General features: G+C 43.8%; 1 protein-coding gene across 2 annotated transcripts in view; it reads right to left on the bottom strand.

Moving 5' to 3' along the window:
- Positions 1 to 17226, bottom strand: part of LOC125282066 (focal adhesion kinase 1-like) — a 424568-nt gene that overhangs the window by 301706 nt on the left and 105636 nt on the right. The window contains exons 1-5 of one of the 2 annotated variants that reach the window (XM_057313017.1): positions 3143 to 4679; positions 2671 to 2774; positions 2094 to 2163; positions 1038 to 1765; positions 77 to 663 (exon numbers count right to left, since the gene is read on the bottom strand). The exons of the other annotated variant lie outside the window; for it this stretch is intronic. Coding sequence (XP_057169000.1) covers positions 1676 to 1765; positions 2094 to 2163; positions 2671 to 2774; positions 3143 to 3196 — 318 coding nt within the window. The 5' untranslated portion in view covers positions 3197 to 4679 and the 3' untranslated portion in view covers positions 77 to 663; positions 1038 to 1675. Of the gene's footprint in view, positions 1 to 76; positions 664 to 1037; positions 1766 to 2093; positions 2164 to 2670; positions 2775 to 3142; positions 4680 to 17226 lie in introns of those variants that run through there. 2 annotated transcript variants of the gene reach the window in all.

Raw genomic sequence — 17226 nt, 5'->3', positions numbered from 1 at the left:
GAACGAATATGAGAGTCTGTGCAAGTTTTCCATTACTGCAGGAAGTAAAAGACCCAAACCACACACCTGGGCTCTAAAACAAAACAAGGGCTTTAATCTCCTAACATGCAAATCTATCACGGTACTATTTAAAACAACTAAATGGTGCCCCCTACATAAGGAAATAGATGGGGGGAAGGGGTGTGGAGTAAATAAGGCGCAAGGACTGCCCATATGCAGCTGCTGAGGAATCCCTGGAGGGCCACTGGACACTTGCACAGCCCTGAGGTTGACTGCGGCCAGTTCTTCTCCTTCTTGAGTGCTGCTGACCAGCTAGGACCGGGGCTCCAGCTGGCAGGACAGGGTGTAGCTAAGGACAGAGGGACACCTGTGAGTTGCCCAGGAGCTTCCATTCAAGAGTCTCTGCCAGTGTTTGCCCACAGCTGGAGTCTGGCACCCCGGCAACAAGGCCAGAGGCTGCCCAGGGAAGGAGGATCCCAGGAGTGGCCAGCAGAAAGAGTCCACCCCGAACCTCACCGACCCAGCTCCTGATGGGCCTCACCTCTCAGCCTCGCTGAGCGGCTCCATAGCCTGGAACCAGGCCCAAAAAGGATCCTCGGGCTCTAGGGTGTAATTCTCGGCAGCCACCTGGAGCAGCATGATGTCCGTCATGACTTGGTATTCCTGAGCAGAGAGAGAAGCACAGGATGTATAGGGAGCCTGGGGGGGCGGGGAGCTGCAGGGTCTGGTGAGGGTTGAGCACCGGGACGGGGCACCCATCCCAGGTCCTGGCACACATGGCCATCCTCCTCCCTGCAGATTCATCCGGTCTCCACCTGTTCTCAGAGGTGAGTATCAGTAGCCCCTCCTCCAGGAAGTCCTCCTGGATGCCATGCTCTGTCCCCATCTCCTAACGGGATGGGACTTGCACTGCTTTCTTCTCAAGGGGTCCCAGGAAATGTGAGGTGGAGGGGATGGAGCCAAGCAATGTTCTTCCCAGGGACATCTCTGAGGCCCACTCCCTACCCTTCCCTGCGGGAAGCGCCACATATGCTCACCTTATTTCTTTTTTGGTGGTTGATCTCATTCCCCTGGAATGCAGACAAAGTCCATCAGAATGAGGCCCCTGGTTCTTAGGAGCACTTGATTCCCATCCCTTCTCATGCTGCACCATGGCCAGGACCCATGAGGGGGCCGTGCATACACAGATAGTGGGCCTGGGATCTAGGCCAGGCTCTGGGGTCCAGAGAAAGGAGGACATGGGCCAGATGGACTGGCTACAGGTCGGGACCCTGCAGCACCACCCTCTCGGAAGACAGTAGGGGAGGCCGAAGCCTCAGGCAGGAAGGGGCTGCTGCGGCTACGGAGGTGCTTGCTGACGTGGAGGGTCCTGACTTCATTCTCCCCCCACGGGCAAACTCACCAGGGGAAGCTGAGGTCCACTCAGACAGACCTCATGCAGCTTTGCCTTCAGGAAGCTCTGCTGCTTCACCAGTCTTCGGCACCGGGAGCCATGTCCTAACTGCAGTCTCGCCTCACTCATCGCTGAGTTGGGCAAGAGACTCCGACCTCACAGGCGCAGCTCTGAGGCTGTCATCAGGGTAGGTTTGCCGAGTCCTGAGAGCTCAGGGCTCATTACAGGGGTGCTCTATTCCCACAGGTCCAGATTCTGGTCCATCCCCCACAATCTTCAGGCTCACCCACCTCCAGATAGACCTCCACTGCGGTATCCAACATCAGCAACTTGGTGAGGAAAGTGCCAAGGAAGGGCACGACACCCTGTGTCCTAAGGGGGAGAGTGGGATGAGTCACTGTTCTCTGTTGCCCACAAGGACCCTCCCCTGAAAAAGCTCCAGCCTCCTGGCCCATCCCAGGTGACCGCGTGGAGCAGCTCTCGACACTAAGAGAGAGGGTGTCAAGGCTAGGGAGTCTGCTTGGACACCACCTGCTTGCCCCCTCACTGCCAACGGCATCCTCACCTAGGCTGTCACCACATTCATGCCAAAGGCTTCCCCTCCCCAAGGAATGCTTCAGACCATTCCCGACTTCATCCTCGCAGGACCCTGTTCCCTCCCACCCCTCCTCTCTTTCCAGGCTTGCACCTTCCAGGCTACCTTGATGAGTAGGTTCCTGCCCTGTGCGGTGTCCTTGCTGCACAGCTTTTGAAAGATCCTCAATGGCTTCCTGAAGAGAGGCAAGGGAGGCACGATCAATGGACGAATAATGTGGCAGGGTTGAGTGCGAGTGCCTTTTCTTTGAGAACCCCAAAGTGTCAACCTGCCTGGTTGAGGGTTTCTTCTGGGATCCTCTGAGCACTAAGGTCTTTGTAGGACATGGGAGGGAGCTCTCATGTGGCTCGTCCTGGGCCTCCCTTCCCATATTCATTGAGAAACACTGTTTGGGTCAATTTGGGGTTCAAATGGGCAGAGAGCTTAGTGGCTGTCAAGGAAACACGTGAAGAGATTTAATGCAGCTCAGCCCCGTGTGGGACATTTGGCAAAACTGATTTCTAAAGCGGGAGGCATGGTGGCCTCTTCACCAGGAAGGCTGAGAGACGCACCCACCAGCCCAGGTCCTGTGGTCGGGGTTTGCCGCCTCCCAGAAGGTCCAAGCTGCCTGAGGGGGAAGAGGACAAGCCTCTGGGAGCTCCCTCATCCATCCTGGTCCCTCCATGGAGAGAGGCCTACTCACCTGGAAACCTTCCCCCACGTGTTCTCGAGGCGGTGAATGGAGACACTCTGCAGAGCCGAGAGGATGGCATGTAAGGAGGAGTAGTTCCTCAGGGTTTGACAGGCCTGGGGAGGGAAGAGAATGGGCTGTCATGTGAGGAGCCAGCACCTGATTGGCTCTCAAGTTTCAGTCCCCCTCAGGGGAAGGCGCTCCTGCTGGAGGAAACCGCTGTCCAGGGACCTGCCGGAGGGCACACGTGAGGCCCAGAGGAGGAGGAGGATTTTACCTCACTCCAAGGAAGGAGCCAGGCAGAAACGGAGCATCCCAGCATAGGGCCACACAAGGCGAGGTCAGCATGCCCCCGGACCAAAGAGCCTAGGGACTGCACAGTCCCTAGGGCAAAGACCAGGGCCTTCCACTCTGAGACCTGATCAAGGGAAGAGCAGTGCCCGAGACTCAGGAGAGCACCTCGGCTGGGCTTCCCGTTGCATACCTTGGCCACCTTGATCCAGTGCTCCACCACCATGGCCCTGTCCCGGGCTGTCATGCTTGGGTTGCCAAGGCAGGTGGTGATGACACACTTGGCCACACCGTTGAACTGGGCGACAGTGGCCCGGACTGTGGGTGCCAGGTGCTCACTGCCAGGCTTGTTGTGCTTGGACCAGACGGAGCCCAGGCACTGATGGGGCAGCAGCTTCTTGAACAGCTCCTAGAGAACAGGGGGACCTTGGTTCACCCAGCCATTTCCCATGCAAGACTTATGTCCTACGTAGGGGTCACAGGTCAGAGCTGGACCTCAGGGAGCGGAGAATCTGGCCTGAGCCTGGTTGGAGACCGTGGATTTCATTCCATTGTTTTTCACTGAGGGAACAGGGTAGAAGGACAACAGCCCCAGGCATGTAAAGCTCCACTTCCCAACAGAAGCAAGGCACTTCAATATACCCCTCCAGTCCTGCAAACTATGTGCATTATTCTCTTTTTCTGTGTTGGAACAGCGCCACACTAAGATTCACGCTGCTCAACAACATGATGCAGCTGTGCGATTACTGAGAATCTATTTGTTTTAGGCTTCTAACAAAATATCTATTTTCTCTCTTTTGCACATATATCTCACTCAGTAGTGACAGCTCAAGTTCTTTTTCACAATGAATGATTCAGAAATAAGTATCAAAAACAGATTTGAAGAGAACAGAAGAGACAATTAAAAGATACGGAAACATCCTACTTAATAAAAGGCCATGTATTTATGTTCTGAGTCGAATTTTAAAGCTTTTAAAACATTTTATTCCTATAAATCCATCTTAGATAGCAACTGGACCTCACAGAAGCACTTAAATAAACGTTTACCAGTTGTATCCTGGCGAACAATATTTCTTGCTTTCTCAGCTCCCGGTGCCCCAGATGTGGTGGCGCTCCTTGATCGCACTGGCTCGGCCACATCCGGGTGGCTCCGCCAGCTGAGAGAACAGGATCTCCCCACGGTGGCTCCTTTCGGAGAATAGAACACAGCCTGATAAAGGATAAGACAAGAAAAATAATCTAAAGGCTGACTTCCTTATCATTCATTGCACAGCCTGTGTTACTCAGCAGATTTCATAAATCCAACTGTATATAATCGGCAGCTTCTCTTGTTGCAAAATTAGGTATCACTTCTCTGCTTTCCTCTCCTAGAGCTCTGGTCAAGTATTTCAAATGAGTGGTCAAGGATCCAAGAGAAATACAGGAGATAAGAGACCGAGACAGAGATTTCTGCACAGGTAATGTGCTGGTGGCTGCCACCTATGGGTCGTTTTCACACCCAGGTTCCTGAGAGTATATTTTGTTTCCACAAATCCAGTGCTTAGAAGGCAAGTATTTTTATAATGAACATTTGAATTCATTTTTATTTTTAATTTAAAAAAAATTTTTTAAAAATATATTATGTTAGTCACCATACAGCACATCCCTGGTTTTTGATGCAAAGTTCGATGATTCATTAGTTGCGCATAACACCCAGTGCACCATGCAATACATGCCCTCCTTACTACCCATCACCAGCCCATCCCATTCCCCCACCCCCCTCCCCTCTGTAGCCCTCAGTTTGTTTCTCAGAGTTCATAGTCTCTCATGCTTCATTCCCCCTTCTGATCACCCCCCTTTCTTTATCCCTTTCTTCCCCTACCGATTTTCCTAGTTCTTATGTTCCATAGATGAGAGAAACCATATGATAATTGTCTTTCTCTGCTTGACTTATTTCACTTAGCATTATCTCCTCATGAGCAAGATGATAGATCAATCGGAAATATTTGCCAAAGGCATTAATTACATAATTGAATTCATTCTGTATCATTCCATAAACTGTTTTTCAGATTGTTTACCTTCCTATAAATAAATACAGCCACTCACAGACTGCAGCGAAGATATTATAAGAATCAGTCCCATTAATGACATGTTTATATGGTTAAGTAATCACCATAATTGGTTCACACCTCCCCACATCCACATCCTCTGTGGGCCTCTCCCACAATGACCCTGGGCTTCATCACATGACTTGCTTTGCTAGCAAAATGAGCAAGCAGAGATTTGAAATGCGTTGGAAAATCTGGGCTTGCCCTGTTGCTGCTCCTGGAAACCTAAAACCTCACCAAAAAAGCCTGAGCTGGCCTGCTGGGCAATAAAAGGTATGTGGCCAAGTCCCCCCATCACTGCCCCAGCTGACAGCTGGCCAACCCTAGGGCTGCCTGGCTGATTATTTGACAGCCTAGCTGACTACAAACACAGGAGGGAATCCAGCAGAACTGCCCAACTGTGTCCAACCCAAACTGCCAACTCATAAAATCATGATTTAAACAACTGGCTGTTCCTTTAAGTCACTATGTTTTGGGGTGATCTGTCACACAGGAAAAGCTGATACAGTCTATAATAAGGCTATTGTTGAGGCTATAGTCTACCCAAAGCAAGCAATGTATACTTTATGCATCTTGGGAGAAGAAACTCCTCCCAAGTTTTAGGACCAAGAAAAGCTATGTATCACCTAAGCTGTCAATGTTCCCCATTTGTAATCTGTGATCCTCTGCTGTAACCCTGTGAAGATCAGAGTCACATCTAAGCTTGCTCCCCTTCTCCCTCCCTAGCAAGCACACGGGGCTCTCTGGCATGCATTCTGGCATCTTAACCACTCCGGCAACTCCGCTCCCTTTAAATTTGCCCCAGTGTCCTTACCCATTTTATCTATTGTATTATAGGTACTTCTATGAACTGCCTCAAAATCTTTACACAATAAATTGGAGTACAAGGGAATTAATCCCAAGACTGTGTCACAGCCTTAAAACAGTAATGAAGACAAACTGTTGTCCCCAGTAGAAACCACCACTGATGTTTTCCACCTTGATCTGACTCGAGGTCTCAAAACAACTTTTATCTAGAAACAAAAAAAGCCAAAATGACTCCCATCTGAAACACTCAGAATTTTTCTACCTTGCCTAAGCAGGCACTGGAATACGTCTTTCTAGTGTGGTGCCTGGAGCTGGACTTGCCCAGCTTCGATTTCTGGCTTTCCCACTTCTCAGCTAGGTACCTTGAGTGAGCCCATCACCATGGACTCTCTGTACTTCAGTTTCTGTCTGTGATACCTGGATAGTAACTCAGAAGTTACCAAGAGGGTGAAGAGAGAGAATACATACAAGCACGAGCCATTATTATTATTCCTGTTGCTACTACTGCTACTCCCCTTCATCTTCTTTCTTCCTCCACAGCCCCTTCATAAATTCATCATCCTTACTACGAGGACAGAGTGCTATGAAACACCATCCAACACCACCATTAAAAAGACACGGCCTGTATGGTTTATTCCAAAATTCCATGCATTAATTGCCTATATGTATAGACACACTCCGCCTCCATCTCAGACATCTGGTATTCCTCTGTAAGAGTAGAAGTACCTTTGTCTCGCTGCTTCTTTTCCTTTTGTTCACTTAGTTTGTCTAGAGGTAGGTTTGTCATCTCAACTCCGTAAGCAGTTCTCGCCAGCACTGCTGTCTAGGAGTCCATGACGTTGGCCCACTCGTTTATGAGTTCTTCCCATTCCATGAGGGAGGACAGCACACCGAGGAAGTCATCCCAGAGCTCTCGAGAAATGTACACACACAGGTTTGCTCGGATCCACGCCACCATGAGCGTCTAAAACCAACTAGCCAACAAGAGAACTGAATCACCCTCATTTGGAAGAAGAATGAGTTTTAACAAAATATTTTAAATTACTAGGAATAAAATGAACTTTAAAATAAAAAGCACTTGATCTTGATTTTCTTTTAGCGTCTCAAAATTTATTTGATCAACTGTAACCAGGATCTGAGCTATGGAGAAATCAGCTATTATCATGAACAAAGCTACTGGTTCAAAATCCTCTGGTGTCTGCAGCTAGTCCTGGCTGTAACTTGGGAGAAGACAAAACTCTCGGTACAACAACTATTCTACTTCTTTTTTTTTTTTTAAGATTTTATTTATGTATTTGACAGAGAGAGAGAGAGACAGCCAGCGAGAGAGGGAACACAAGCAGGGGGAGTGGAAGAGGAAGAAGCAGGCTCCCATCAGAGATGCCTGATGCGGGGCTTGATCCCTGAACACCGGGATCACGCCCTGAGCTGAAGGCAGATGCCCAACGACTGATCCACCCAGGCACCCCTGGAATTTACATCCTAAAATAATCATTTTGATTCCTGTGGTTTCTGTACCAGTGAACTTGCTACCTGATGGGATTCCTTTGGGCCCACCCTCCCTTCATGGGAGAAAGGAAAAGGCTGGACTCCACAGCCCTAGGGGCCCCTGCCAGGTCAGTCCTGCCTCATTTCTATGCTTTCCACCAGGTGCACACAGAGCTTTCCCTTTAGTGCTGACTCAAGGACATCGAGAAAAAGCATCCAGAACACAGGTGTGGTAACGGGGCCCCACTGAGGACTTCCAGGAGGGAAGCGGCCACCAGAGCTGGTCTGCAGCAGCCCTGAGCACTGAGCACAGAGGCCAAAGCCCACTGACAGCAGGGCTGACCCAGCCAGGCCGCCCCAGGGCAGCGATGGGTGGGAGGAACACGTAAAGGACAGGCTGGAGAGGCATTTTACAACCAGAACTGAGGGGCATGAAGAAAGAGGGTTACAGAGTGGCTCTGAGGTCTCCGTTGCTGAGAATGTCTGAAAGCACCTCCTAAGCTGGAGTGATGCGCTTATCATGGGACGGGGGCATGGGAAAAACCCACAGCACTGTGTACTTTCAGGGGTATTATAAACACAGAGACACCAAACAAAAACAAAGGAGAAAAATGAAAACATTTCGCATAAGCACATTTTCATGGCGCCACTATATGTTTGACGGTACTATTATTCGGTCATTCTGACAGTCTGTCATTTCAGATAATTGGTTTTCCAAAGTGAATTTAAAGCTTCAAATTGGAAGCAATAAAAATCAGTTAACAGCATTTCAGAGCAATTAACAACCTCTCCTGGGCTTATGAAGAATGATAGAAAACACCAGTTACATTGCTTTTCCACAAAGCAGTCTGATGACAATTTAAAATGGAAAAATCTACTATTAAGTAATATGACTACTTTTCATTCAGTAACATTTTTAAAGCCAATAATAAAAATAAACTATCAAAGTGCTAGATACTTACCTTCTTCATAATTCACAGAAACTGTTACAGAAGATTGATTATCATCTTACTGTTCACTTTGTAAAGCCATCAGTAAGTGGAGGCTTTGATGTTCTAATTATTATGTTGAAAAAGAGAAACATCTGTTTTACAGTATTAATGAATTTGAAATAAACTTACCATGTCTTTTTATTCATTGTAAGCTCCATTATCATGCGCCTACAAATAATCAAAACAGCTTTACAGGCATCAGCTGGTTCTCTTAAGAGCATGGGAAGTTCAGGACATGGTTCCAACAAAAAGACGTTTGTTGCATTTATCAAAAATACCTTGAAATCAACAAATTTTACATTAAACATATAAATGTAACTAAACACATAAATCTGAACAAATTTTTCTTAAAGATAATGATATTAATTTCCCTCTACTAAACAATCACCTTTGAGTTATTTCAACTAAGGCAAGTGGTACCAACACATACTCAAGATTTTTTAAAATGCTTCTCTTAGAATCACCTGACACACTTGAAAGACCTTTCCTAGAAAAAAAATTATTAATACAAATTAATAGTGCAACTTTAGAAAATTTATGAATCAGAAAAGTTTCTGAAGACTTCTTTTTACATTACCTCAAAAGAAAAGGGGAAAACAGTAAGATAGGATCACTGCTTCTGGGTGAGAAATTTTGGGGTCGGGGACGGGGAGAGGAAGAGGAGCAGTGGTCAGACAGTGGCTGGGAAAAACCATCTGATTGCTGTGGAATCTCCCAGCACATGAACTTTGCAGGTAGGAAGCACGGCCAGCACCACCCAACACGGGCGCAGATCTCTAGTAGCTGTAGGGAGGCAGGAAACCGGCACGGCCACATGGTCAACAGTACATAGCTTCCAGGTGCATATACCTTGACTAGGAGAACGATATTAGGCAGTAGGATATAAAACCTAAGTGAATTCTTGAGATAAAATCAGATTTAAAAAAACTTAGATGACCAGCCAACAGCTCTACACTCTACCTCAGACCTTTGGGGTACAAGTTCACTGTCCATTCCTGTCAGGGGTGTTTCAGTAGAAAATGGTGAGACGCACAGATGTGGCCTATTACGTAGTCGTAAGTGACTGCTTAGGGGCACTACAGTAAAGTTAACACTGTGTTACTACTGACACAGACGACACCAGTGACCCTTCAGTTTAGGAGACTGAGTTGTCAGTCTGGTAATGAAGGTGGATGGGTACCATCTACCTAGATCCTATGCCTTCTTAAGTCTCCCTTGTGTTCAGCAGTACAAATTCAAAGGATCTGGGAACAAACAGAATTCTCTGGCTCACCTGGGAATGAAATCTATCAACACAACATCTTAAAATAGATGCACAAACGGACCGAAGAAATTAAAATAAACATGCTCAAAAGTCAAGTGGATGAATTTAAATATTGACAGCCTCTAAGATTATCTTGTGCAAGATTAAAAAGGTGTCAGGGCCTACTTTTCTAGAAAGAATTACTAAATAAGCACTGTAATAATTGGTAACAGATGATAACAGCAATTGTGAAGACTTTCCTAGATTTCAAGTGGGAAAAAGGAAAACAAAGAACTTTTTGACTAACCAACTATAGCAGTGGTAGTATAATTTTAGTGGCCACTTTATTTTTTTACTACTCTGACTGAGATCAAGACCTGAGCTGAGAGATCAAGAGTCGGAGGCTTAACCGACTGAGCCACCCAGCTGCCCCTCGCGGCCATGTTTTTGGAAGACATATGGCATAGACGATCTGCTGCAAGACAGATCTTTCACTCAAGGTATTTTGTTTCTTGATGTGAATTGGAAACTTTGCATACTCCCAAGTAAAAGTGAGGAGTCTTCATATATTATATTCTCCGCTCATTTTCTTTTTTAAAAAAGATCAAAATGCCAACTCCATGAATCTTTCTTACTACCATGTCAGTACTGGTTAAGGTAAAAATTAAAAAAAAATTAATACGTCCAAATTGTACCTCTCAACAGCAACTGGAGAAGAGTACTAGCTTATTCAACCTGTACTTGGCCACTTTTTCCTAATGAACCAAGGAAAGGACCAAAGATACTGGATACAAAGAGAACAAACACAGCTATTAGAATCCAAACTAAACATTTTTTAACACTGTTGTGCTACAATCAAGTGGAAAATATTTTTTCTTGGTTTGGCCAAGTTGATGTAACTCATCCTTTCAGAAAACAAATTAACACTCTCCTGAACCTAGGGAGATACTGGCAGTGGGATGGCTGAGGATGGCATATGGCAATCCACTTGGAGGACAAGGAATACCAAGGGACACAGGCTAGGGACTCCGGCATGCACTTCTCTGCTGAGGGCACAGATTTTCCTAACAACTGGCACCGGAGTTCTTTGAAGCTACTCAAGTAAAATCATCTTCATTTTGTTTCAAGTTGATTTCAAATTATTTGCTGATTTTCACTGAAAAATGAGAAGATTCAATAGTTACGGAGTATTAAACTGCTAATGAACCTGAAAGCAAAAAGGATACCATGACAAGGAATCCTACTGAGAGATGGATGACAAAAGCATGTCATTGAAAATTGGGCAACAGGCAAGCTATGCCTATGCTACCTCAGGTGGATATGGGGTAGAAGGTGGGCGCCAGGGAGCAGGGGAAAAAGAGGCATTCTGTGTTTTCACTTAGAGACCTAACAACCTTCCACCTAGATGGGAGCCAAGAGGTAATCAATCTCCCAATCCCCATTTTTGAGGTAAAATCCTGAGGTCTGGGAAGATTAAGTGATCAGCCAAAGTTGTTCTTTCCAATGTTCCCAAATGGCACTGGTTCTATTTAAATACTCATACAGATAAAGATTTAAAAAGTAGAGCATTTATCATCAAACAGGCAATTTTTAAGAAGAATATTCTTTATGGGATTATAGAATCACCATGCTTGTCTTGCAAATTAGAGTCCAGATGACGGACTAACTCCCCATATGTGTTCAGGACATGATTTTTAAGATTTAGATCTCAGTCATTTCACATTCACTGCGTAATAATCCCTCTCAAAAACTGCAACCAGCTCATAGGTCTCCTTCGACTAGAAAAGAATCTTTACAAACTGAAGATGAGCGGTCAGGAAGAAAACTCAGAATGAGAACTTAAGAGCTGTTTACTGACAGGTAGATACAAATATCCCCGTACTTTAATGATGCTATCACAATAAACAAAATGTTCAAATGGACTCCAACCGGAGGTCTTTATGTTTCCGGGCAGCCACGTACCTGCAGCATAGCCTGGGCCCTGGCTTTCCCGTTCTTATTTTCTTCTTGCGTCACACATCCTCTGCTCACTGCACTCGTGAAGGAGTATGTTCGTCCCCAACTGGAAGATCGCTTATGACGAGAACCGTCAGATGAGGTCTTTAGAAGATAAAAACCAGTTAACGGAGGGGGAAGAAGTACATGTTCACATATTTAATTCCTTACACTCACCAAAATTCATGAGAATAGAGGTTTTAGAAGGGCGAGTCTTTTTTCCATTTTGTTCACCACCTCCAGCACCTCAAACAGTGCCTAGTGTTTAGTATGTGCTGAAGAAATAAACGCAGGTCCAGTGACTGAATGAGTCTCTAAAACAGACCTTTAAAATGTGTGATAAATTCCATTTGCTTATCTATTCATTTTGACCTCATGACCAGTTATTAAAATGATTTCACCAATATTAAAAAATCAAAAATTATGGAATTAATACAGATATTTAAAAGTGATATGCCTTTGATTACAAATAGTCTTAAATGTTTGTTGTTAATTGCTGCAACACCCACTTTTAGAAATAATTTCTCAGGGGCGCCTGGGTAGCACAGTGCTTAAGCGTCTGCCTTCGGTTCAGGGCGTGATCCCGGTGTTCCGGGATCGAGTCCCACATCGGGCTCCTCCGCTGGGAGCCTGCTTCTTCTTCTCACACTCCCCTGCTATGTTCCCTCTCTCGCTGGCTGTCTCTCTGTCACATAAATAAATAAAAATCTTAAAAAAAATAATTTCTCAGACTAGTTTCAAAACAGCATGCCAGAAATAGAAATATGACAGATATTTTGTTTCAGGAAGAGATCCCACTGTGTCGTTTTAGGTTTATCCAGCCTCTAGCTTTACCTAACCAGGACGAAAAGTTCCATTCCAGCAGCACTCACTCTGAGGACAGCACCCAGCCCTGAAGTGAGGCTTCTTAAGAGAAGAGATAGCACTCATTATTGGGTTAGTCCTTTCGGCTGCTCTGGGCAGGCCACTGCACAAGACAAGACTGCCAAAACATTCTAAATTTAGTTTCTCAAATGCTATTTGTTTAAACATGTCAATACCAATACTGCAGTGACATTTTTAGTCTCACACGCAGACGTGTGAACATACAATGGTTCATAAAACAAGTCTGCCGCCACAGTGAATGACAAAGCTGCCATGCACAGCCGGACCTAGCCTGAGGGGAAGGAGGTGACCAATGATCCTGAAGACAGCCCAGAAGCAGCCTCACTGAAGCAGGTCCTCACGGAACTCAGCAACTGGAGAGAAGCAACTACGATAAAAGAGCCCCGCCGGCCTGTGCCCCACTGACTGGCACCCTCGCCCGATCGGGTAGACTTTGCTAAAATACGTGTACTCCCAGCTGAAACAAGCGACAACGTATTACCTCTTTGCTGTCAGTCTCTGAAAATCCTAATTTTTCAGCATCTTCTAGGGCAGCTTCTTTTTTATCTGGTTCTTCCATGAACACAGGTTTGTCCTGGAGAATCCACTTTCTGTACACTGGAACTACCTTCCTTGTTACAGCGATGTCACAGGAAGGCAACAAAAATGCCTAAAATAAAAAGAGAAGACTCCCTTTAACTCCACACCTGCTCAGATCACTGTAACAGACGCATAACAGACATTTCTAATCACCACCACCAAGTTCAGACTTTCCTCTGAAACATACGGAGCCAGATATTTTTGTGCACACCAAACTTGCTGAAGAGAAAAGGCATTTTCAATTGGGCCAGAAAATGTCATGCAATTTAAAAATAACTTCTGTATTCTGAATATTTTTTTCACAAAAATAGCCAACATGCACGCCTACACAGATACTTTAAGTGGCTATATAAACCATAACAGTTATACAACCCAATGAATTAGAAATTGAGTATAAGACAACAGACAGACTACTGCAGCCAGCTGCAGCCAACTGTCACTCCTCCGCCTAACTCCATGTGCAGGGATGTCATGCTGGTGACAGAAGGATTATTTACACCACAGAAGTTGGCAAATGCTAATAATTGGAGCCTTTCTTTTTTCTTCCCCTTTGTCTTTCTCTTCCTTCCTTCTTTTTCGCCCCTCCCTTCCACCTTACCATCCCTTTCTGGGAGCCCACATTCACCAGCATACCAATGAGTCAAGACTGTACTCAGGTGTCTGTACTCACTGGTATGCTAGTGAATGCGGCTCGCAGAAAACACATGAAAGAGAGCCTCTGGCCAGCTGTAGCACTGTGCACATTGATGTGAACTTTCTTTTTTCCGATTTCTCACATTTATTTGAGAGAGAGAGAGAGAGAGAGAGAGAGAGCATGTGCCCAGCAGGGGAAGGGCAGAGGATGAGGGAGAGAGCAAGCAGACTCCAGCACTGAGCACAGAGCCTGACATGGGGCTCAATACCATGATGCTGAGATCACTGCCTGAGCCAAAACCAAGAGTCAGACTTTAGCTGACTGAGCCACAGAGCACCCCATGAACTTTTGAACATTACAGACTCTCTTTACACATATGCATGTAAGACTTCTGATTTAATGTAAGATTCCAAACATATAAACAAAACGGTAAAGGAGAAATGTATTTGCCTTTTGAGTATTAGCTCTAAGGAATATTTCTGACTGAGGGGTAAACACAAAGAGAGGAACTCAATACTACAGAAGTGTTTTCATTCCATAGATGAAAAATTAAGCTGAGGCTCAGAACACATGAGATATTTTCCCAAGGTTACAAAGTAAGTTAGCGATGATTCTAGGTCTTGAAATCTCAAGATTCAGAGATTTCATACTGTCCTTAATGTTCACGCTACAGGATCCAATGACAGGCAGACTTTAGTGTAACAAGGATTCATGCAATATATATATTTCCATTGATGTCATATCAAATTCCAGAATAGAGGAGTCTGTGTTATAACAAGAAGGTAACATATCAATGTAACAAATATTCTGACTTGTATCTCAAGAACAATCAACAAAGACAAAGAAGAATATGACAAAGTACAATGTTGTCCCAGTCTAATGTTGTTCCAAATTGTATTACAAATATTTTCACACATACAATAAAGTAGAAATACTTTAAAGTGAATACCATGTACTGCCGCCTAGATTCTACCATTAGCATTTGCTAGATTTTCTTACCACATACCTATCAACCCACCCCTATTTATCCTTCTTTCAACCCATTTTATTTTTGATGCATTGCAAAGAAATCTGCAAACATCAGTACATTTCACCCCTAAACATTTCAACATGCATATCACTTCCTTACAGTTCAAAATTTCTTTATGGTACTTTACATAAAATTTATAAATCAGGAAATGCACAAATGTTAAGTGAACCATGTGATGAGTTTGGACAAATGTAGACAATGAGGTAATCCAAATCCAAAATCAAAGGTATATCATGTTATCCTCCTCGTAAGAAGCAAAGAGAAACGTTCTCTGTAGGAAAATAAGGTCACAGTAAAACCCAAATGATTTGTACAAACTGTCTGGTTAATATGATACGTAGCATATTCATTAAAAATCAGAAATATGAGAAAAGAAGTCAACATTAACAACACCACAATAAAAACCAGACAATACTTTAAAGACATAGGAGATCAGGATAAAGAAAGTTTCAAAAAGAAATGGAAATGGAATTGAAAAATAAAATAACCAAAATGAAAAACTCAGTGGGTATGGATTGACAACAGAATGGACATAGCTGAAAACAGGATGAAAAAACCAAAGGAAACACCCAGAGTGAAGCACGGTGAGACGAAAGGACGGCCTACTCAGAAAGGAAGGCAAGAGAGAGAACACAATGAAAAGCTGCTCCTATACTTGGCTGCAGAGGCACAAGGAAAGAAGATTAGCAAAAGAGGGCAGATATGATATTTGAGGAGAGAATGCCCGAGAATTTTGCCAAAATTGGTAAAAGATGTCAATCCACAGACTCAAGAATCACAAACAAGCAGGGTAAATACAGAGTACCTTACAGTAAAAGTGCTGAAAACCAAGAACAATCAGAAAATCTTACAAGCTTCCAGAGGAAAAAAGAGACATTTCCTCCAAAGGAGCTACCACGTGACCTCACATGACTTCTCAAAGACAATGCAACAAATATTCAATGTGCAAAGAGAGAACAGCTGCCCGGGTAGAATTCAATATCCAGAAAAACTGCACTTCAAAACCAAAAGCAAAATAGAGAAATTTTCAGATACAGAAATGAGAAAAACTTTTACCAGGAGATCTGACCTAAGGGAAATACTAAAAGTTATTCTTTAGGCAGAAGGAAAATAATTCTGGATCAGAGATTTAGGAAGAGATGAAAGTGCAATAAACAGGTAATTATTTGGATAACTCTAATTGGATAAAATATATATATATGAATATATATATATAAAAGAATAAAACTGGGTAAAATAATAAATATGAAAGAGATAATATATGTGTATACATATAAATAATATATTCATAATATGGAATTCAAATACAGATGGTCCTCAACTTAGGACAGTTCAACTCAGAAGTTTTCAACGTTATGACAGTGCGAAAGTCACGCATATTCAGTAGAAACTGTACTTTGAATTTTGATCTTTTCCTGGGTTAGGGATATGTAGTATGACACTCTCTTGTGGCGCTGGGCGGTGGCAGTGGCTACAGCTCTCAGTCAGCCCTGGGATCGCAAGGATAAACACCTGATACACTTACTACCATTTTGTACCCATATAACCATTCTCTTTTTCACTTCTAGTATGGTATCCAATAAATTCCATGAGATATTTAACACTTTATTATAAGCTAGGCTTTGTGTTAGATGAGATCGCCCAACTTGTAGGCTAAAGTAAATGTTCTGAGCATGCTCAGGGTCGGTGAGGCTTAGCTATGATGTTCGGTAGGGTAGGTGTATTAAATGCATTTCTGACTTACTCTATTTTCAACTTCTGATGGCTTTATCGGGACAGAACTGCATTGTGAGTTGAGGCAAATCTGTACATAGCAGGGGCATATGAACTGAGAAGGAATAAATGGAACTGGAGTGCATACTTACAGGGTAAAAGTTGAAATTAATGCTAGATTTTAAGTTAGGGATGCAAACAATAAAATATTACAAATGAGTGTAAAAACACTAAGCTTGAAGAGAAAAACGGGATGCTAAAAACAACCAGCCTGAGAGAATTCAATACAATCAGCAATACAATTAGAGAGCAGAAAGTAAGATAGTGAACTTATACACCATTACAGTAGTTGTTATGTCAACTGTAAAGGGAATAATGCTCCAATCAAAAGATAGAAATTATAAGGTTCGATTTTAATAACTATTAAAAGACCATATGCCATTTATAAGGGGACGCCAAAAACATCCGGATGTAGAGAGGTTGAAAGTAAAAAGAGAGAGATACACCATGCAAACACTAACCAAAAGAAAACTGGTAGAGCTATATTAAGAATAGGCAAGACTGACTTTGAGGCCCAAAAGGAAAAAAAAAGTATTAATAAAGAGAAAAAATTCTTCCTGATGAAAGAAACAGTTCAAAGGAACATATGACATTTGTGAATCCATACTGAAACTAATAATTTTGCCTCAAATATATATATATATATATATGTGTGTGTGTGTGTGTGTGTGTGTATAGCAAATACTGATAGACTTTGAAAAAAAATAGACCAATCCACAGTTATAGTAGGATATTCTCAGTAACTTGCAGAACAGCAGATCAAA

The sequence above is a fragment of the Ursus arctos genome, unplaced genomic scaffold (assembly GCF_023065955.2).
Source record: "Ursus arctos isolate Adak ecotype North America unplaced genomic scaffold, UrsArc2.0 scaffold_16, whole genome shotgun sequence".
NCBI classification, from domain to species: domain Eukaryota; kingdom Metazoa; phylum Chordata; class Mammalia; order Carnivora; family Ursidae; genus Ursus; species Ursus arctos.
This window is presented reverse-complemented; position numbering and strand designations above follow the sequence as displayed.